Source organism: Lutra lutra, chromosome 12, assembly GCF_902655055.1.
Source record: "Lutra lutra chromosome 12, mLutLut1.2, whole genome shotgun sequence".
NCBI classification, from domain to species: domain Eukaryota; kingdom Metazoa; phylum Chordata; class Mammalia; order Carnivora; family Mustelidae; genus Lutra; species Lutra lutra.
The window spans coordinates 83,617,535-83,638,518 of NC_062289.1; the positions used below are offsets into that span (position 1 = coordinate 83,617,535).

Below are 20,984 nucleotides of genomic sequence, written 5' to 3' on the forward strand. Positions count from 1 at the left end.
TTTTTAAAGATTTTATCTATTTATTTGGGAGAGAGCACAAGCGGGGGAAGGGGGAGGAATAGAGGGAGAAACAGACTTTACGCTGATCAGGGAGCCCAATGCGGGGCTCAAACCCTGGACCCTCAGATCATGACCTGAGCCGAAATCTCAAGTCAGACACTTCACCAGACACTTAACCAACTGAGCCACCCAGGCATCCTGAAGCAAAGCCAAGTTTCAATCCTGACAGCAAACATGATGCCTGAGGGCGTGCTCCACATGCTTTTCCCATACTAACTCCTGTAACGCAGTCCCTCGCCTGCGTGCACCAGCTCTGCTCCCTGTTGCCGAGGAAAGTGACACGCACAGAGCCGTCACCTGCCCAGCATCACACAGCTGGCTGTTCCAGGGCCAAGTGCACTAGGTGGACCAAGTGCACCTGGTGAGGTCACCCTATTCCCTCCAAGGTGAAGACGGAGTCATCCATGACGGCTGAATCCTTAGGACACCCCTGCATGTCAGTGAGGCAGAGGCTGTTCCCATGTGGTTGAGCTCTGGAAAAGGAAAGGGATTTGTTCAAGGTGACAGGCCAGCAGACACAGCTGCTGCTGGGATCCGATCTTCCACTTGTCAGCCAGGGACTCTATCTGCTGTCCCCATGCGCCTCGAGTGCAGTGGCTGGTGGGGCACGTGGTGGGGACGGAGATGTGGACTGGTAGGAGGCGCTTCCCACACAAGATGGGCACACACGATGGTACCAGATGTCATTCTGAGGGAGGATTCAACATGCATTGGCTTTTGATCGTCGCTGGCACCTATGACCCCCCATTGTACCAATAACAGAATGTTCTCCTAGGAGGGCATTCACCAATGTCCTATAACCCCCACCCTTTTCTTTTTAAAGATTTTAAGTAACCTTTGCACCCAACATGGGGCTTGAACCTACAACCCCCAGATCAAGAGTTGTATGTTCTACCAACTGAGCCAGCTGGGTGCCCGTGCTGTGTACCCCTTTTGTAAAATAAGGCTGAAAATCCAATCCTCTCTCTCCACCATGTAAAAAACAGAAAGACACACCGGTGGCCTTGCCTGGCAATAAATATTTTAATTTTTGTTTCATTTTTATGATGACAAATAATTTTCAAGTTATTTCCTTTCCTTTTTTTTTTTTTTTTTAAATACAAAGCTAAACCACAAACAGGTACAACCAAGACATTTTATCTCACATTTACACACTCTGTCGGATCCTCGTCCAATTCTCTGACCACTGACCAGGCAAATGTGGGGTTGGGGGGGAAGACTTTCTTAGGTAGCACCGTGGTGAGGCCAGGGGGCAGGGGTGGGGGGGGCATCAAGGTTGAGGACAGGCTCTCATACCTGTCTCCATTCACATTTACCTGGGACCAGGGGAGGCCAGGAGACCCCAGGTCATGGATCCAGAGCCATGGCCCCCTGGACTGCAGGTTAACAGAGTGAGAATAGGTCCCCCTTCAGGAGGGAGGAGGAAGCTACCTACCCCTCCTGTCACAGTCAAGGTGAAAACTTGACCCTTAGCCTTGATCCTGGGCTGCCGGGCCTGCCCACTCCACTGCTACCAGCGGCTGGGGCGGGCTCCCCCTTTGGTTCATGGCTGCATCTTCATTTTTGCAGGAAGGACACCAGGTGGTCTGACAATCAGAAAGCCTGACAGCAGGTCTAGGAACTTTCAACCCATTGGAATCAGGTCAGGGTGGGGGGAGGGGGGGTAATGGGTAAGTAATATCTGGTCCCGCTACAAAACTTTTATTTTTGATTAGAATAGAGTACCATCTCAAATCTCCTCTACAAAAACCAAAAAAACCAAAACCAAAAAAAAAAAAAAAAAAAAAAAGAAAAAGAAAGAAGGAAAGAAAGAAGAAAAACGCAGCCACTTCACTCACTTCAAGACCTATATACATGTAAGTTGTTTTCTGTGGTTTTTTCTTTTTTTTTGTCTTTTTTACATTTTTTTTACTTTTTATTATTATTATTTTTTTAAAATAAATTCAGTGTTCACATTTCTATAAAGAATTAACCCAGTTTTGGGAAACCCTGCCCCAGCAGGGTGAGCAAGCAATGCTTTTCCCTGCCCACATCTACTCTGATTACCCGCCCTGATGCTTCGAGGTGCCCAGAAAAGCGGCAGCCCGTGGAAGAGTAAACCTAGGCCTGGCCCACGCCCGGGGGCCACAGGGTCAGTAAGCTTTCGAGGAAGCAGAGGGAAGACTAGCTTACTGCGAAACCTTTTTTAAAAAATATTCATACACTTCCATGTGCGCCTGTCCAGACGTCAGGAAAACAAGAGCTTGGGAACACCCAGGCCGGGCCAGGGAGGCAGCGTCACCCGCCCATGGCCGGTGGGGGTGTGGGGAGGAGAGTCCTGGCTCTTCGGTGGGAGGCGGGAGTCACCCAGCTTCCGAGTTCATGTTCACTCTTTCCTCTACGACCTGTGCTGCGTCTCTGACTGCATGCACGGGAAGCACGAACGTGTGACTTGTATGCAAAAAAGGTACAAAAACAACTAGAATATAAAAGTTTTGGTAATATAAGGCCATCTGTTCAAGTCCACCTTGGAAACCTGTAACAGATATTTAAATACTACAGTGAAAAGGCATCTTAATATACTTTTTAAAAACATCTGAAGTAATCTGCTAAGATTAAGTGTGTAAAAAAAAAAAAATCAATTCCCTTTGAGGGCACTTTGTCCATGGAAGAAGGAGGGGGGCGGGTGGGGAGGTTAATGCTTCAGCCAGGGGTACGCTTCGATGGAAGCCCGGCTGCGGTCCCCATAGTCATACAGGAGCTCCTCCCCGGCCTTGATGTCGCGGGAGGCGATGAGGATGAGGTGAGGCACGCCGTCGATGTCGTGCAGTTTGGTCTGGCAGTTCCCGCATTTGCTATGATTGATCAGTCTTCCCAGGCGATTTGTCTCTCGAGTCGCATCCACGCTGGTGGGAGGGAGGGAGGGCAACAGAGGATTACATTGATAAAGAGGCTTTTGATCCCTGTCCCAGCCAGCACTGGACTCTGGTGGGATGTTGATTTATAGCCATGTTTTGGGGAAAGCAATTCGAATGAAAAAAACATCTTTAAGAGCCCAGGAGGCACTGGGGCAGGGGTAGGGGAAGGGTGGGAGGAGACAGGAACGCAAAAGGCTCCTTTTTTATGATGCAGGTGCATCATAAATAAATGAATGTAAATCGACTCCGCAGGTAGTGGGGGAGGCGGTGCGGGTGAGAAGGCAGGGAGCGTCGGGAACTCTCTGCACCTTCCGCCCCATTTTGCCGGGAACCTAAAACTGCTCAGAAACACAGAGCCTAAAACAAAACAAGACAAAAAATCGAGTGCACCGGCCATATGGGAAAAGGAGAACCAGTGATTTCTAGAGCCGCTCTGGCCCAACGCCACGAATGCCAGAATGGCCCCAATCCCAAATGTTAAAATGGCAAGTGGGGGAGAACAGCTTCGCGGCTTTGGGGGGAAAAAAAAAGTAGCAAGAGCAAAACAAGAAATAGGAGCCAGAGGAGGAAGCAGGGTGCCCCTGTGGCTCCCGGCCCCGAGGGCTGTCCTCGCTGCCAGGCCGCCGACTTACCAGTAGGTTTTGCTCAGATACTGAAAATAGTACATGTAGCAGCCTGTGGATGGGTCCTGGGCATACAGAGCCTCCCGCTTCTTGGCGTCGGTGATCTCGATGAGGTCCCCGTGGTACTCGACCACAAACTCGCCCCGGGAGAACTGCTTGGTGGCGATCACTCCCCTGCCCTTGCCATCGATGAGGTCAATCTGTGGAGAGGAGGAGAGCGCTGCTTCCTGACGTGGCGGCGGGGGGCGGCTGCCCAGGGCCTGCCCCACCTTCTTCCAACAGCTTCGCTGAGGTGTGCCCTAGACCCCATCACTAGGGACACAGCATGACAGGTATGATGAGAGGCCGCTGTGCAACCATCGCCACAATCCATCACCCCGAAAAGGTCCCCTGTGCCCTTTTAAAGCATTGTTACATCTGAGCCTCCGGAGAGATCTGCCGGGTGGGTGCTGCCCCATTTTGTAGATGAGGAAACAGGCTCAGAGAGGCAGAACTACGTCCAAGGCCACATGGCTGGGAAGTGGTAAAGCCGGACTCACATCCAAACACGTGGCCTTTTCCGGGGAGTAGAAGGACCCCGTCTTCCAAGTGTCTCCTTTTTTCTGGAATTTACCCTCCCGTGCCTCTCCTCGTTCAGTTATAAATAGGGTGCAGGGTGACTGCTTGCGTGGCCCAGAACCCTCGGCGGCCACCGCAGGCTCTGCCCTTCTCATCCACTCAGGTGTGTGCAGTACAGGAAAAGAAAAGGAAATTTCCTGGGCCCTGTCATTTCCCAGGAAAACAGAGTTTAGGAAAAATGTGTTAGTCTGACCGGGCCTCATGCTAAATGAGAGAAAGCCAGATACGACAGGCCATCTACTCTGTGACTCCATTCACATGAAATGTCCAGAACAGCCAATCCCACAGACACAGACACATTAGTGGTGGCCGGGGCTGGGGGAGTGAGGAGTGATGGCTACTGGGTAGAGGGTTTCCATCTGGGAGGATGAGAAAGTTCTGGAACTAGACAAGAGTGATGGTTGCACAATGCTGTGAATGTACTTAATGACACTGAATTGTACACTTTAAATGGGTTAAACTGGTACGTTTTATGTTATATGTATTTTACCGCAATTTAAAAAAGTTTCATTGGGTAACATTTCCCATATAAAGGCCATTAACGTTTCCTTCCTGAGATGTTCCCTGAACAAATTTAGCATCTGGCCCCTTGACAACTTAAGACTCTGACCAGTTGCGGTGATCGTTACCAGGCTAGGGCAGCCCGCTGGCCGCTGGGAGCTGAGGGAGCAGGGGTTGGGGGAGGGGGCCCACCAGCCTTAGCCTCCAAGCAGTAGGCCCTGCTGCCTCTTACCTTCATTCCTTCTTCCTTCCCACTTTCAATCAACTCGTCTATTCTTTTCCTTTCTTCAGACTGGGCGGAGGGAAGAAAAAAAGCAGCATTTCAGCATTCTCTCCTGGGCCACTCTGGGCAGCCTGGACCACCCACGGGTCACTCAGGGCTGGCCTCCATGACAGCAGTCCCCGAAGATGCCCACGCCCCCACAGCCCCATCCGTTTCTCACCGCCATCTGTTGTGGACGGTTTGCCACCTGGGGCTCAAATGAACCAGAGCGGGGGGGGGGGGGGGGGGCACGGGGACAAGGCAGTGGCCCGACTGCAGACTGGGTTGGGGGCTTTGTACTATTTGGCACGTGCAGTGTCGTTTAGACTATCCAAACTGCCAACGTGTAAAATCAGAACTCCGTACACCATCGGCCAGGGCAGACGAGAGGCTGTGTCCTCGAAGGGGTGGGTGTACACCACGTCCCTCCTGTCTGACAGCCCCCGCAGGCAGGCGCCTTGCTTTAGAAATTGGACCTGGGTCTCCACGAAGCCACGGCCACAGCTGAGAACAGAGCCTCCCACCCCCAAGAGGCAGTACCACCCTGAACAAAGAAGTCCAACAGGAGTGTACTCTCCTGGCCTCACCGGCCCCTCAGGACCACCACCTCCCTCCCAGATCCAAGTCCCATGCTCTGTCTGTGCCCGGGACTGTGTGGAGGCATGGGGAGTCGCATAGAAAGCAAGCAGAAGCCAGGGCCCTCTTCTGGGCACCACAGAGGGGCGCATGGGCGGGGGGCCTCCACCCACCGCTGAGCAGACCTGGCCCAACCAGTGGCCCCGGCTGGCAGCGCACACAGGACTTTCCCGGCCCCTCTCCACGTGGCAGGATGGGGACACCGGGTTTACAGACCCAGCGCAAGAGCCACACTACACACCCCTGCATCCAGCCCACGTCCCAACTCTTCCACGGCCACCTCCCTGGGCTCCTGGTGCCCACCCTGACCACCCCCCTCGCTCTATTCCCCACACAGCAGCCAGAGCCATCTTGTAAAAAATCTACAAAAGAGGTGCCTGGGCGGCTCAGTTGGTTAAGCCTCTGATCACAATTTCTTGTTTGGGGTCATGGGATGGAGCCCCACCATCGGGTTCAGTGCTCTGCGGGGAGTCTGCTTGAGATTCTCTCTCTCTTCCCTTCCCCCTGCCACTCTCACTTGCTCTCTCCCTCAAATAAATAAATCTTTAAAAAATAAATATAATATGGGGCGCCTGGGTGGCTCAGTCAGTTAAGCATTGCCTTTGGCTCAGGTCATGATCCCAGGGTCCTGGGAGCAAGCCCTACGACAGACCCCTCTCTCTCTGCCCCTCCCCCGACTCATGTGCTCTCTCACTTATTCTCAAATACATAAATAATTGAAAATAAAATAAAAATATAATTTCCCTGCTTAAAGCCTTCCAGGAAGTTTACTGAATAGTAATGGGCCAATGTTGGTTCACTGTGACAAATGTTACCAGGACAGTGTATGTAAGGTGTTAATGATGGGGAAACTGAGTAAAGGATCTATGGGAGTACTCTGTACTATCTTTGCAGCTCCTCTATAAATATGAAATTATTCCAGAACAAAGAGTTTATTTAAAGAGAAGCAAAACCTTGGGGCCCCCAGGGGTGTACTCTGTTGAGCGTCCAACTCTTGGTTTCAGCTCAGGTCATATCTCAGGGCTGTGAGATCAAGCCCCACATTGGGCTCTGCACTCAGTGGGAGTCTGCTTGAGATACTCTGCTTGAGATACTCTCTCCCTCTCCCTGTTCTCCTTCCTCTCTCAAATGAATAAATAAATCTTTTAAAAAGAGAGAGAGAGGGAGGGAGGGAGAGAGAGAGAAGCAAAAGCTTTTCCATACCTTCCCACTGCAACAGAGATAAAATCCATTCTTCCAATGGCCTGTGAGGCTATACAGAGTCCCAGCCCCACCTCATCTGCCATAGTCACCCTTGCTCCCACATTCTGGCCACACTGGCTGACTCTCTTAAAGGGCCCGGCTTGGGGGCGCCTGGGTGGCTCAGTGGGTTAAGCTGCTGCCTTCGGCTCGGGTCATGGTCTCAGAGTCCTGGGATCGAGCCCCGCATCGGGCTCTCTGCTCAGCAGGGAGCCTGCTTCCTCCTCTCTCTCTGCCTGCCTCTCTGCCTGCTTGTGATCTCTCTGTCAAATAAATAAATAAAAATCTTTAAAAAAAAAATAAATAAATAAAATAAAATAAAGGGCCCGGCTTGTTCCTGCCTCGGGGCCTTTGCACATCCTCCCCACCCCGGCCTGGAACACCATTTCTCCCAATCCTTTCACCTAGCTTGTGTCCTCCCTTCCAAGCTCTGCTCAAAAGGCACCCCCCTCAGTGAAACTTCTGTGACTACTGTAGCTACTGTAGCCTTAGCCTCACTCAGCTTCAAACTACTCTGATTTATTAATGTCCAAGGACTATCTGAAATTATCTTGTTCTTTGGTGTTTTTTTTTTTTTAATTGTGAATCACTCCCCACTTGAATATAAGCTGAGTACAGATCTTGCATGCCGTGGGATGTCCTGCCCTAGATCGGTGCCTGACACCTAGTAAGCCCTCAAGCAATGGCAACATTACCACACGCACCTCCCTGCAGAAAAATTATTAGCGTGCGCAGGAAACCAGACCAGGGAGGAGCGAGGTAAGCTCTGTATCAGAAAGTGACCTGAGGACTTTCCTGCTATGACTGAATGTGGCACCAGGAACTGGGAGGGGGCTAGATGCCCTGAAGGCAGAGCCACAGTCTGAGCTCCATTCCGGAGGCTCCACACTCAGGAGCATGCGTGAACCAGCTCCAGGCTTCCGAGCGAGAACCCAGGCAGTAGCCTATGGGGGGCGGCTGGAGGCAGACTGAGTGGGAGGTAAGCGAGGTCTGAATTAGGTCGAGGCTGCTCTGCACATCAGGCCTGGGACTGGGCTGAGAAGAAGCCAGGGCACTGCCCCCACGTAGGCTGTCACCCCACCCACAAGCAGGCCAGCCAACTAAGGGACCCCACAGCGAAGCAACGAACAGTTCAGGTTTTTCTCTCCAAGGCCCAGTGTCCACCCTCTTGAGCCCTGGCTCTGGCCTGTCTTCAGATTCAATTATCTGCAAAAGTCGTCATTTTAGTTTCTCCCCTGGCTACCCCCAACCCTCTCTCGTGCCCCATGGGCCCGGGCCCTGGTTTCTGGGGCCCCAAAGAGCAGGCAGGTCGGGACTGACCTCACCCCTCGGACGAGGCCCAGCTGCCCCACCGTCGAGTTTTACCTGTGCCATCAAGAGAAGACACCGCCCTGGCCAGCCACAGCCTCACGCCCCAGCCAACAGCTGCCTTCCCGCCTGGCCGGCAACCACCTGGCCCTGGTGCTCACTGGGCAGAGCAAACCCAAACAAGGGGAGCACAGCACGGCTCTCCTTGCCACTGGCTCTTTGGTGACACGGCGAGCTTTCCTAGCTGCAGACCAAGCTTCGGAGAAGCAAGCATCTGTTCCCTTCTGCTCAGCTGCTGCCACATTTCGCAGCCCTGCATCATGTCCTGTGGCAGCCTGCCCTCCCCCAGCCAGAAAAGACCTTCTTTTTTTTTTTTTTATTAAAAAGGCAGACTCAGGGCTCCTGGGTGGCTCAGTGGGTTAAGCCGCTGCCTTCGGGTCAGGTCATGATCTCAGGGTCCTGGGATCGAGTCCCGCATCGGGCTCTCTGCTCAGCAGGGAGCCTGCTTCCCTCTCTCTCTGCCTGCCTCTCCGTCTACTTGTGATCTCTCTCTGTCAAATAAATAAATAAAATCTTAAAAAAAATTAAAAAAAAAAAAAAAAAAAAAGGCAGACTCAGCTGCCCTCCCTCTGCAGCCCATGGCAGGCCTCAGCGAACCCCCAGCGCTCCCTGTGTGGGCACCGCAGCCCCGATCGTGGCTGAGAGCTGTGCTGGGTTCTGGGGCCTGGCACACACCCTCGCCCTCTGCAGGGCTGTCTTGAAGAGTGACCTCGCACAGCCTCCCACTGCAGGCAAACATTTTATAACCGCTTGTTCTTGGCTGAAAGACACTGCCTTTCTAAAGAAATAAAGCCAAAGCTTCTCCCTGGTGGGTGAAGCGGGGGGTGGGGGTGGACCCCTTCTCTCACTTATTTTAAAGGAAGCCTCATCGATTCAAGTAAGCAGGGAAAGAGAATGCTACATTGCCATCTCTGTATCTACAGCTTTAACCGACAAAATGCTGATGGAGTCTAGTTCAGGTTCAAATGCTGATACCGACAAGGCCTCAAGGAGGCAGGATGGGGGTAGGGGGCGATGGGCACAGAACTCCCCCACCCCTCTGTGGGGGCCGCAATCCCAGCCCTGCTCCTCTACCCCAGGGGGCTTTGATGGCATCGGAGGGTGGAGAGCCGCAGGGCAGAGCAGCCCAGGGTCTGTCGCCTCCACACACTGGCAATGACCACACCTCGACTGCCAACCACGGACAAACACAGTGCGCGGAGGCCTGCAGGATGGGCGGCCTTCCTCCATCCGATCCTTGATCCTCGGACCACAGCCAGGAGGGAGAGGAGAGGGGCCGCGGGAAGTGATGACTGCGGGGAAGCAGTGGCGGCCACAAGTCAACCAGTGCCTCCCGGACTCCAGGCCTGGTTCCCGGTGTTCCTCGACCATGAACTCACTGAATCCCCCCAAAAACACGCCTACGAGATACTGGTTTGTTATCCCATTTTACAGACAGGGCAACAGAGGCAGAGAGCAGTTAAGTGACTGGCCCGAGTCCTACAACCCGTAAACGGCTTCCGAGCCCCGCTCACACCCCAGAGATGTGACGTGGGAGCGTGTGGTGAACACACGGGCAAGCCTGAGGAATAGCATGCGGCCTCCCCCGAGGTCCCGCACTCCGACTGCCCTGCCACTGCGTCCTGGGAAGGACGCTGTCCCCGCAATGCCGGACCGCCGGGGCGCACTACAGCGGATGGGGTTCCTCCACGGAAGTGCCTCACCCAGGCCTCCCAGGGACCCCGATCGCCAGGAGGGTGCCTGCCCCCCGGAGGTGGCCCCAGAGACCGCTCCAGTCCTGCCCCTGTCCTGCTCCCCTCCCTCCTGCAGTGCCCCGGCCCCGCCCTGGCCCCCACCCCCGCCCCTCCGCCAGCCAGGGGGCAAGCGCTGCGCACTACCTGTAGCTCGGCTTTGCTCTTCCTGGAGCTCCTCCGCACCGGGTAGAAATCCGTGAGTTTGCGATTCTGCTGGGTCTTCCCTTGAGCTCTGGGGTGGGAAGGGTAGAGGAGAAAACAAGGACACGCTCAAACCATGCTCAGCCCCAGAGGTGGCTCCTTGGCGATGATGTCACTTCAACATCTCCGTCCCCAGGGGCCTGTGGTCACCAGGCTCACCCACCCAAGGGGGCCTCGGAGCGCGAGACAGGCTGCCTGCTCTCGGTGTCAGGGGGCACGGGGGCTCCTGAGCTCTGGGCTCAGACCAGGTAACGATGTCCCGGGGGCGGGGGGGTCTCATAGCACCTGGGCCCGGATGACACAGAGGCTGGTGGGGGACCTGCTCCCCCAGCTGGCACCTGAGCCAGGTCTGGGGCCGAAGCCACACCCTGCGCCGCCTCCAGGAGGCACTTACTTCTTCCTTGGGGCCTGTTTGCCCTTGACGGGCTTTTTCAGGGCTTGCTTGGCGATGGCAGCGATGGCAGGATCACAAGAGGAGGTCGGAGTTTTTGGAGGTTCTGCTGCTTCGGATTTTTGGTTTGGAAAAGGTGCCAGGGGACCCCTCCTGGCGTCTTTGAGCTTCTGTTCCTCGGACTTCATGGCACTCCGTACTGCGTTCCCACTGTTTCTCTTCTCTGCAGGCAGAGCGCGGGGAAAGACAGAGGGTTAGTCGCCACTCTCCGTCTCCCAGACTCCCGACCTTCAGCTTCTAGGACAGGCTTCTGGAAGGGAGAGGTCCCGGGTATGGCAGGTGCGGTGCCCTCCACCTGGGGGACCCAGTGTCCACTAACGGCTCCCAGGGGAGCAGCATGTGGCTTCACTTTTGGATCCAGGCACAGGGCAAAGCTTTTTGTCTGCATCTTTTTAATTCTTTTTCTTCAGCTTTACTGAGGTATCATTGAGAGAACAGTAAGGTATTTGCGGTGTATTTTCTGATGATTTGGTAGACATGGTGGACGATTCCTCCCATTTAGCTTGTGAATGTTTCTGATCTGCCTCTTGATGTGGGGGCGGGGGGAGAGCGAGAGAGAGGACCCTTGAGGCAGAGCCACCAAAGGAGGCACCAGCCACGAAGGTGCTCAATCCGGAACTTGCCCACAGACTCCAGGAAAAAAGCAAAATTCCCAGAGTGGACCTGCGTTGATGGACAGGAATGAGGTCATAAAGCAGAATTTCTTCCCTAGCACAGACCTCTGCCCCACGAGCTGCCTGGCGCACTTCGTTTCTAAGAAAATAACGTTTCCTCTTCTAAGGGGACCAAAGCCCTACGTTCAGTGGTTGTCGGCACGGTGACCTGACACTGACCAGTGCGGTGCTGGGAGGGATGGCGAAAAGGATGTGTTACTAAAAATAGTTGTGAAGCACCAGTGTGGGTGAATGATAGACTTTTTGAGAGAATGACTGACTTAAAAAAAAAAAGGAAGAAACAGAAGTCAAGAACACATAGCTGGTAGGAACGTAAAATGGCGCAGTCACTTTAGAAAAGAGCCTGGCAGTTGTTCAAAAGTTCGACATGGAGTTACCATATGACCCAGCAGTTCCTCTCGGAGGCGGCCGTTATGAGAATTAAAAACATATGTCTCCACAAAAACCTGTATGTGAATGTTTGTGGCAGCTTATTCGCAAGAGCCAGAGCAGAAACGACCCAAATGTCCATCCACTGATGACGGGGAGCACAATGCGGTCCGTCCACGTGACGGGATATTGTCCAGCCACGGAAAGGAGTAACATCCTGACACCTGCCCTTGAAAACGTGATGCTGAGCAGAAGAAGCCAGACCCCGAAGGCTACAGATTCTGCGGGATATTCCGTCTACTTATGTCCAGGGACACAAATCCACAGGGAGAGCAAATACATGAGTGGCTGCAAGGGCTGGGGGAAGAGGTGGAACCAGGGGAGACTAATGGGCACAAGGCTTCTTTTTTGGCGTGAGGAATGTTCTGGTACCAGACAGTTGGTCATGGTTACGCCTGTCCGTGAAAAGACTAAAAACCACCACGTTGGACACTTTCAAATGGTGACCACTGTGATAGGAGACTCAGAGCGCAATAAATAAGCTAAAAAGAAAATGATGTCAAAATCCACCCAGGCTCCTTTCACTGCCTCATACGCCTTAAGTGGAACCTGATGGAATCAAGTCCAGGACATTACCCTTAAAGATCCTAGGAGTGCATGATGCCTGTGAACGTTAGCTACCACGTCAGTCTGTGTTAAGGCAGAAACAAAGCTGAGAATCAAGGACAAAAGCCTGGCCCTTGGGCTCTCCTCCAAAGTATATCCGGCCCCAGATCCTAACTGTGGCCATTTAGTGACACTAGAAGTCAAAAAACTAGCTTTTGTACCATGTCACCGTTCAGGATCACTCACATTCCACCCCATTCCAGGAGGGATGGGAGACGGCCTGACCACCATTTAGGGAGAGCCCCTTCCTCAGTCCCTACGTGGTAAGTGCTAGCCTAAATGTTGCCAATGCAGGGAGGAACAGGCCAGCAAGGAAGCGGTGCCAGTGTGGAGCACTGCACAAAGCCCTTTGCACTCAGGCTTTAACCAATCTTCAGATAGTCCTGTGAGGCAGGAGTTCTCCCTCCCACTTCAAAGATGAAAGAACAGAGGCTTGGAAAAGAGGAGTGACCTGCCCCAGCCTCTCCTTGGGAGTGGAAGAGGTAGGATTAGAACCCAAGTCATTTGAAGACGGACTGAAATAGTATCACCCACTGCCCTGGGTGGGGAGATCAAGCTGAGGCCTGGCTCCTGCCCCTGGTTCTGGGCTTCCCCAGCCCTGGCGCTCAGCTCTGGCTGCGGACACTGTGCTCACCATCACTTATGGCATTTCTGTAAATGAATTATGAGGCTTCCTCATCCAAAGCAGATGGCAGCCAGAGTTCTGCTTCTTTAAGTAAAGTTTTAATTAGAAGGGACCTTGGTGAATTGGGGAAAGCTCTCCTTCCCCACTGCAGCTTTAAGAGGGACAATATTTGGAAGAGAGCAAGATTTCTATGAGGTTTCAGCCTGTTTTTGCAGGGCCAAACAGAATTTTCCGTAATTATGTATTTTCTTGTTCGGTATTTTAACTCTGAAGCTCACCACGGGGTATGCTGCTTCAGAGAGCAGCACTGAGCATTTGAGTGGAAAGAAACTCAGAAAGGAGGTCAAGGCCAGCTCAAAAGAGGAAAGGAAGTCAGTTCCCTACCTTCACACAACACAGTTAGGACAGCGAGCCCCTGCTCTGTACCCCCCAGACCCCTAACTCCTGTACTGTGGGTACTTGTGAGCCTCTTGATCTGTAGCTCAGGTGTGATTTTTGCAACTTGGCAACACACTCAAGCTTGAGGGATAGGCTAACTCTTGCAAAAGCAGGGAAAACCTGTTAGATCAACAGGGCACACACCCTGGGACAGGCCACTCTTCCCCCTGTGTCTGTTTCTTAGGAGTAAGACAGAACATGGTTCAAACCCTTGAACTTGGGTTTGAAAAGGTTGGATAAACATTTAACACATGCGCATAATTCTGGAAGAGGGGATTCTGCAACCCGACCAGCTGTGGTCAGAGCAGGGCCATTTCAGAGTCTTACCTTCTCGTTTCCTGTAGAGTCCCGCTAATGGCTTCCCCTGGCATTTGACTTCGTGATGTGCAACTGAGTTCTCTTCCTGAAGGGGGGAACGCATTCCAGAGCATTTGTTGGGGCTCATGTAGGAATAGATCTTTGATTGCCCGGTAAATACATTCTCCTAAAACGACAAATGCGTGTTCTGAAAGAGGCGTGAAGAAGAAGATCCCAGGGCAAATGGCGGAGAAGGGCACTCAGAATAAGCAAAACCAAAGACAGACATCATCTCTCAAAACCAGGCCACCAGGAGTTGCCAGCCCTGGGGGGAACAGTGGAAGGTTTAGGATCTCCCAGGTACAAGTTATACGCTTCCCAAACTCATGGGGTCTCCAATTCTGGCCACTAAGGGCACATCTGGATGGCAGGAAGCCAGCTGTATACCAAGGTGTATACCAGAAGCAGACAACCTACCAGGAGCAGAGAGGTGGGAATGACCCGGACTGAACAATTGCAGAATTTGATGGGCCGGCCTGTGTGCAGGAGCTAACTCCCCTGGCAGGAGCTTCGGGAACTCTTAGCCCAGAAACGGGCCTCAGAGAATCTGATTAACCACTTCTGGGTCTGAAGGCAGCCGGGAGGACTTGTCAGGACTGCCTGAGCCTTCAGTGTGCCCAAGCCTGGCCCCTCTCAAATCAACGCAGCCTCCCAGGACTGCGGGACTGGACTGCAGTGGTAATCAAAGGGTGTGGTTAGGGGTGGAAAGCTTAATAAAAGCAGAGCCTACAGCCAGCTCCTGTAGGGCGGTCACTCTATTGCAAATGGCATCCAGGAATTAAAAAGAGGAGGGTGGGCAGGCGGGTGGGGCGGTACAGGTCACTGCTGGCGTCTCTGGGTGTGGGGCCTGTCCTCTGAGTAAGCACGGAATGGAGGAGGGCTTCCCCAGAAAACACGGGTAGGGCCTTTCTGCTCCGTGAACCTTTAAACACCAAATCGGCGAGACCCGTGACCTCTCTGAGGAACCCGGGCAGGCCCCGCACACCCTGGGGAAGGCAAGCCACACCGCCGGCGTAGCTGGATCTCGGGGTGCGGAAATGCCATAAAGACACAAACTTTTCCGAGGTCAAATACTACCAGGGTCATGGCGGAGCCAGTGCGGACGCCACTCCCAGGCAGGCAGCAGAAAAGGAAGCTGCCCGAGCCGGGCGCCCCGCCCGCACCCCCCCCCCGCCGCCCGCCCCTGGGCCCAGGGCCGCGGGCGGGGGGGGGGTCCCGGGGCGCGCGCGCGCACGTGCTCGCGGCGCCGGGCCGGCGGGGGCGGCCGGCCGCGCGGCCCCTCGGGGCGCGCTGAGTGAGTGCGGGGAGGGTGCCTGCTTACCCCGTTGGTGCGGGGCCTCCCCGGGCCCCTCCGCTCCACCATCTCCGGGCCCGGGGCCGTCGCTGCCACCGCCGCCGCCGCCGCCGCCGCCTCCACCGCGCGGGGCTTGGACATCTTCCTGCCTGGAGAGGGGGACCCGGGGGAAGCGGGGGAGGGGGCGCTCAGGGCGCGGCGGGGCGGGGAGCGGGGCCGCCCGGGCCGGGCGCCGCGGCGGCGCCTCCCGCCGCAGCCATGTTCCGAGGGCCTGGCGGTGGTGGGCCGCCCGCGCCGCCGGGAGGCAGGGGCCGGCCGGCCGGGCCGGGCCGGGGCCCGGGTCGCCCTCCCGCCGCCCGGCCCGGCCGGGCCCCGCGCGCCGCCCGCCCCCCGCGCGGCCGGGCCCGCCACACCCACCTGCAGCCCGGCCAGGCCCATGGCGGCGCGCCCCGCGCCCTCGCCCTCGCCGCCGCCGCCGCGGCCCGGCCACCACCGCTGCCGCTGCCGCTGCTGCTGTTGCTGCCGCCGCCACCAGCGCCGCCGCGGCGCCCCGGGGAAGGGCCGGCGGCGCCCCACGGCGCCCCCTTCCCCCATGGCCTGCGAGGCAGGGCCCGGCACCAGCGCGCCGCGGCAGCCCCGGCCGGCCCGGGACCGAGGACTCTGGGAGGGAGGCGCTGGCGGCGCGTCCTCCGCGGTCCGCCCGCTCGCCGCCGCCGCCGCCCACCGTCCGGCTCCCGGCCCGGGGAAGGGGCTGGCAGGGGCGGCGCTGCGAGGCTCCTCCGGAGGGAGGGAGGGAAGGAGGGAGGGCGGGCCGGGCGGCCGCGACGAATCCCGACTCGGGCGCGCCCCCTCTCGCGCGTCCTCAGCCACTCGGGGAGGAAGGGGTGGGAAACATGATAATGACAGCCCGGGCTTTCGCGGGCCAGGCTCCTTCTCTCCCTAGCTCCGCGGATATTTTGGGAGACCGGTCGGTGCCAGGCGCAGTCAGCAGCGGTGAGCGCCACAGGCGGGAGTCTTCCAGTGTGCCTGAGCCTGTGCTCCATGAGCGTTTGGGGGCATTTAATCCTCCCGGGGCGGGGGGGGGGGGGGTAGGTCCCGTGGCAAACACCGTTAAAAATGAGGATACTGGGGCTCAAGAGAGGTGCTGGGGCTTGCTTAAGGCCACAGAACTAGAAATCGATGGGATCAAGTGTCAAACCCAGGCGGTCTGCACCCGTTCAGGGCCTTGGGAGATAGAGCCAGTGGTTTTAATGGCAAGTTGGTGGGGTCCTTCCCATGCACACACGATCTCATCCAAACCTCACAACAGCCCTATGAAAGTACACACCATTCTTATATCCTTTTATATCCTTTCCACAGATGGGGAAGCTGAGGCTCAGAAAAGGGAGGAGCTTTGGCCACATTCTCAGAACTAAAAATGAATTTCCTGGCCAAATGACCCCAGAACCTGCACTCCCAGCCACAGATGAGGAAATTCAAGATGAGAGGGACAGATGCTATTGCAGAAGCATTAGCAAGTCACCTGGTTCTCTTGTCCACCCCCACGAGAAAATGTCCTAGGAAGGCAGGGGTTCCAGCCAGTCAGGTGTCTTGTGTTGGCAGAGCTCACCGCCCTGCACCACTGTGCTGAAGGGTTTGAGGGCCCACAGCCAAGAGTCACTGTATTTCTGCTAAGTCACAGATGCATACAAGACACCTCAGGCCATCTAGCTCCTACCTGGGAGGCAAGCAATGAGTTTCTCTCCCTGCATCTGCCCCAGAGGTGCTTTGTGACCATGGCCTAGTCACTCTCCCGGATGAGGCCTCAGCCTCCTTGTGGAAAATGACCAAGAACCTTGAATTCCTTAGCCCACTCAGGGCACCTTCCGATGTCCACAGAGAAAGAAATGGCTGTCCCTTGAAGTAGCTGCCACCCCCTTAGAAGGGATAAGATTAAATAGGATTAAATGTCAGGAATAGGCTCAGGACCGTACCTCCCAGATCAGCTCCGGCTTTAGCATCCTGGGGCAGGGCTGGTCCGTACACCTATCCTCTCCCCTGGCAGCCCCCACACGAACCCTAACTCCAGTAGGATGGGATCCTGTGCTCACTCGAATACCCAAGAGACTACTCGGAGAGTGAAAGAAGATTCTAAAGTGACACTGACAGGCAGGTCAAACCATTTGAAATAGTGTGCACTACATCTCCAGAGCGGAGAAAGCTTGCAGTTTGTCGCCAAACAATCATGGGAATCGTGGTTTGAGAACAGGAAGCAGCCACTCAGATCATCTTTTCTACTTCACATGCTATTTCAACATCCTCCCACCCCCCCCCCCACCTGCAACTACACACACATGCTCAGGGCCACAGCTTTCTCGGTTTCGGCCCTCAAATGCAGGGGGCACATACATTCAGATCCAAGTCTAGCACCCATCCCTCAAATCTGCAGCTCTGGTTCTAGAAGATCTAACACAAATCATTCAATGTAACCTTTAACACAGTCTTTCCTGTTTCCGGACATGAGGTGTTTATGTGTATGTAATGAATATACCCATCAGCAGAAATAAAAACTCTTAATGTTGTCCAGGATCTCACAGAAATAGAATTCAGCAGGAATAACACTAATAGCTAACATTTATTCAATATTTACATGCTAGGCCCTACAAAAATGCATTATTTAATTTAACCTTCCCAACCCTTTATGAGAAGGTACTATCCCTATTGCACAAATGTAGAAATTGAGGCACAGTAAAGATCAATCAGTTGACAGAATTACACGACTCAAGTGGTAATAGAGCTGAGATCTGAACCCAGTGCTGCTGCTATACCAGTATACTCTACCATAAAGACTGTATATTGCTTCCCTTGAACTCAGACACAAAAATAGGAATTTGTTCATTCCACAAACATTTATTGAATACCTACTTCGTTGCTGGCCCTTGCTAAGGACACAACAGCGTACGCAAAGGCAGATGGAGCACACTGAGCCAGAGGGGTAGGCAGGGCCCTGCAGGCCAGGGTGAGGATTGTGAGTTTGATCCTAAGAACAGTGGGAGAGGGAGGAGGAGTGAAGGTCACATGATAAAAAACTGTGTTCGTGGGGACCACTCTAGCTGCTGGGGGATAATAAATTGGAAATGGTGAAAGTGGAAAGAGGGGGACCAATTAGGAGGCCATCTGGCCATGGCAGCAGAAATGGAGAAAAGCAGATGGGCTAATCCTCCTCAAACTAATATACTTAAGGTTGAAAATATTTACATGACTGTAAAACTTTAAAACCAGAGAGGAGTTGCCTGGTATCTGAACATTTTGTTCATGGGACCCAGCAGGGTTCTCAAAGTGAGCTACAAGTTTGCAACAAAGACAGCTTTTCTAGAAGAAAAAGCCTGACTCTTCATTCAGAGTATTAAAAAGGATTTGATATTTACACTACCAAATGCCCAATTTAATAATCTACAAGAGTAACAAAGCCTTAAGAAATAAATAACTATGAAAGAAAGAAAGAGAGAAAGAAATGACTACAATTGGGGTGTCAAGTGGTAAAGGGAGAATCATAACCAATAAATTACAAAGGTGATTTGTAAGCCTGCCACCGTGTGAGCTGGGAACACTTGTCTTCACTTTGGCTAAGGGACACAGTGGAACAAGGAAAGGAATAGCATGGTCAGAGTCTAGACAGTGGCACTGGACTTCAAGCTTCCACCTCTGAAAAATGGGAATAACAATTTGTAAAGATTAACTGAGATAATAAAGTGCCTGGCCCTCAATGGTAATTAGTATTTGCCTATATTAAGTATTTAAATATTTCAATGGCAAATTGCTTAGTTTTGTTTTCCCTATAGATTAATTAAAGCAAGCCATCTTTTTTTTCTTCTTCTTTTAAAGGCACTACTGTTAAAACAGCTTGAATGATTTTGTTCTAATGGGAAAAATGAATTGGGGAAGCATACATTTATTATGATTTGTCAGACACTATTAAATATACTTTTAGATGCTTAATACTTTCCTGAAGAAAAAATATTCGTCTTAACTCTCTCTGTGGACCAGGTTATGAACCACGTTAATTTGAAGTTCACTTTGCCTCATTTCTTAATCAGAACCTGTGTTGTTCCGAAAGACACTAACTAAAAGACTCTGGATAATAAAGAATGCAATTCGGTGTAGGGCCTGAAAACGAAGGTCCCCAATAAATATTTGCTGAATGAATCTTATTTTATTCATTATTATTGTAATAGGGAGCGTACTGCATTAAGGCAAATTCCTGCTAACGTGTACTGCCTTGGGATTTTGAGGAAAATGTCAAACCTCAACTCATTTTTCTGAAATAATAATTCTACTCAACCGTCACGCTCAAGTTTTTGTATGAAGGAGACACAGCAGCTGGGAATGACCAGCGGCTGGAGATCACTTTGCCGCATAACGTGGGTCTTACTGTCCTGACAGCAAACTAAGTGTGCAAAGAAGGACTTAAGGCAGCGACATCGCCTCCCGCGGCTGGACAATCCCACCCAAGCCATCTCCGTGGGCAGGAGTCCTGACCAGCTGCGGGACGAAGGGTCGCCCGGGTGGTGCCATGGGACCCATCTCATCCCCCCAAATGAGGTAACTCAGGGCGTGGAGAGGAAAGGCGCCCGCTGCGGTGTCCACGCCGACGCGCTCTCCACGATGGAGGTTACCCATCTGCGCCCTGGCCTCGGAGTCACCTCCTTTCCCAGCAAGAGAGAGTCCCGAAACGGGCGAAGCTTCGCCCTCCCCCCTCCCCGTATCAATAACATCCAGTCCCTGGAGGTGCCCTGCGCTTTAGTCCCCGAAGAGCTTTGACATACGGATCTGTTGTTCCTGGAGAGGCAGGCCGGCGGGTGCCCACACTTTAGAAAGGGGAAACCGAGGCATGGGAGTGGGAGGGACTTCTGGAGACTTGGATGGGGGGTCGGAGAAGGTTCCGCAACAACCCCCGACCCCCAGCCCCGTCTCCGCGCTCCATCCGAGAAGACCTCAGCAGACCGGCTCCCCGGCTGCCGCTGCCGCCACCCTGGTCCCCCGCCCGAACGATCCCCCACCCCAGCCGCCCCGGCGCTGACCACCTGGGCAAATACCTCTAGCCATGGCCCGGCTCTGTCACCGCCTAGGATCTCCCGGGAAACGCAGCTTTCGAAAAAAGTTGCAACAACTGTAGCCAACTGCTCCGCTGAGATACGGCTGCTGCCCTGATTGGCGCCGTTGCCCGCCTCTCCCCAGAATGCCCGCCGTGATAGGCGAACCCAGGAGGGAAAACCCGCCCCTCTTCCCGCCTCCCTGGCGGGGGCGGGGCAAGCGGCCGCACTTTCTACAAGCGCTTTAGGGACAGGTCCCTGCGGAGGAGGTGGGAGGGGATTTAAATTTTGCCGTCTCCCTGCGCTGATTGGCTGAGGTGGGAGGACACCCGCGCTACCATTGGGAGGCCCCAGACTCCGCCCTCTCCCGGTGCCGAAGCTCCGCCTCGGGAGGTTTAGTCACGCGGCTGGAGGCCGGGGCTCTGAGCGGACCGGATCTGGGACTTCCGGTTCTTCTTGGGTTTGACCGGAACCCGACGTCTGACCCCTTGACCTCCTCTTATGACCTGCAAACCTTAGTTCTCCCAGCAGTTTGGTGTCTCCAGCCCCTTGACTCCTCCAGCTGTTTAATTCATTCATTCATTCCTAAGTTTGAAAGGTTTGCTGAGTCTCCAGTATTCAAAACTCGCCCGGCCCAGCTTGTCCTAACCGAATGGGTCAGAGGATGAACCTCCCAGAACCTCAGAAATCCTAGCCCATGTTACCTACCCATTTTCCAGATGGAGAAGGGCGACCAGGGGGACCCGATAACTTACTTGCTGCCCAGGATCACCCAGCAGTTTAATCGCAGGGTCTGGATCAGTCTGGAGACTCGAGTCCACTAGATGGCTACCTTAAACCCAGGGAAACCACCCCAGCCAGTGCCCCACTCGGGGGTCCCTCCGAGTAGGTCCCCAGAGA

The 20,984-nt window shown here is 54.1% G+C and overlaps 1 protein-coding gene across 4 annotated transcripts; it reads right to left on the minus strand.

Annotated features, from left to right (window-relative positions):
• Nucleotides 1-1,064: 1,064 nt before the first annotated feature.
• On the minus strand, nucleotides 1,065-20,230 carry KMT5A (lysine methyltransferase 5A). 4 transcript variants are annotated; one of them, XM_047697442.1, is made up of 8 exons: nucleotides 20,088-20,230; nucleotides 15,040-15,161; nucleotides 13,689-13,845; nucleotides 10,533-10,752; nucleotides 10,082-10,169; nucleotides 4,932-4,991; nucleotides 3,590-3,780; nucleotides 1,065-2,945 (listed from the first exon to the last, which is right to left on the minus strand). In XM_047697442.1, exons 1-8 carry the CDS (start codon nucleotides 20,095-20,097, stop codon nucleotides 2,735-2,737), a joined length of 1,059 nt encoding a protein of 352 aa, XP_047553398.1. In that variant the 5' UTR covers nucleotides 20,098-20,230; the 3' UTR covers nucleotides 1,065-2,734. The 4 variants fall into 4 exon arrangements, with proteins under 4 accessions (XP_047553398.1, XP_047553399.1, XP_047553400.1 ...); XM_047697443.1 differs by lacking the exon at nucleotides 20,088-20,230 and adding an exon at nucleotides 15,430-15,560; XM_047697444.1 differs by lacking the exons at nucleotides 15,040-15,161; nucleotides 20,088-20,230 and adding an exon at nucleotides 15,430-15,772 and having other exon boundaries at nucleotides 13,689-13,764.
• Between the last annotated feature and the right edge of the window lie 754 nt (nucleotides 20,231-20,984).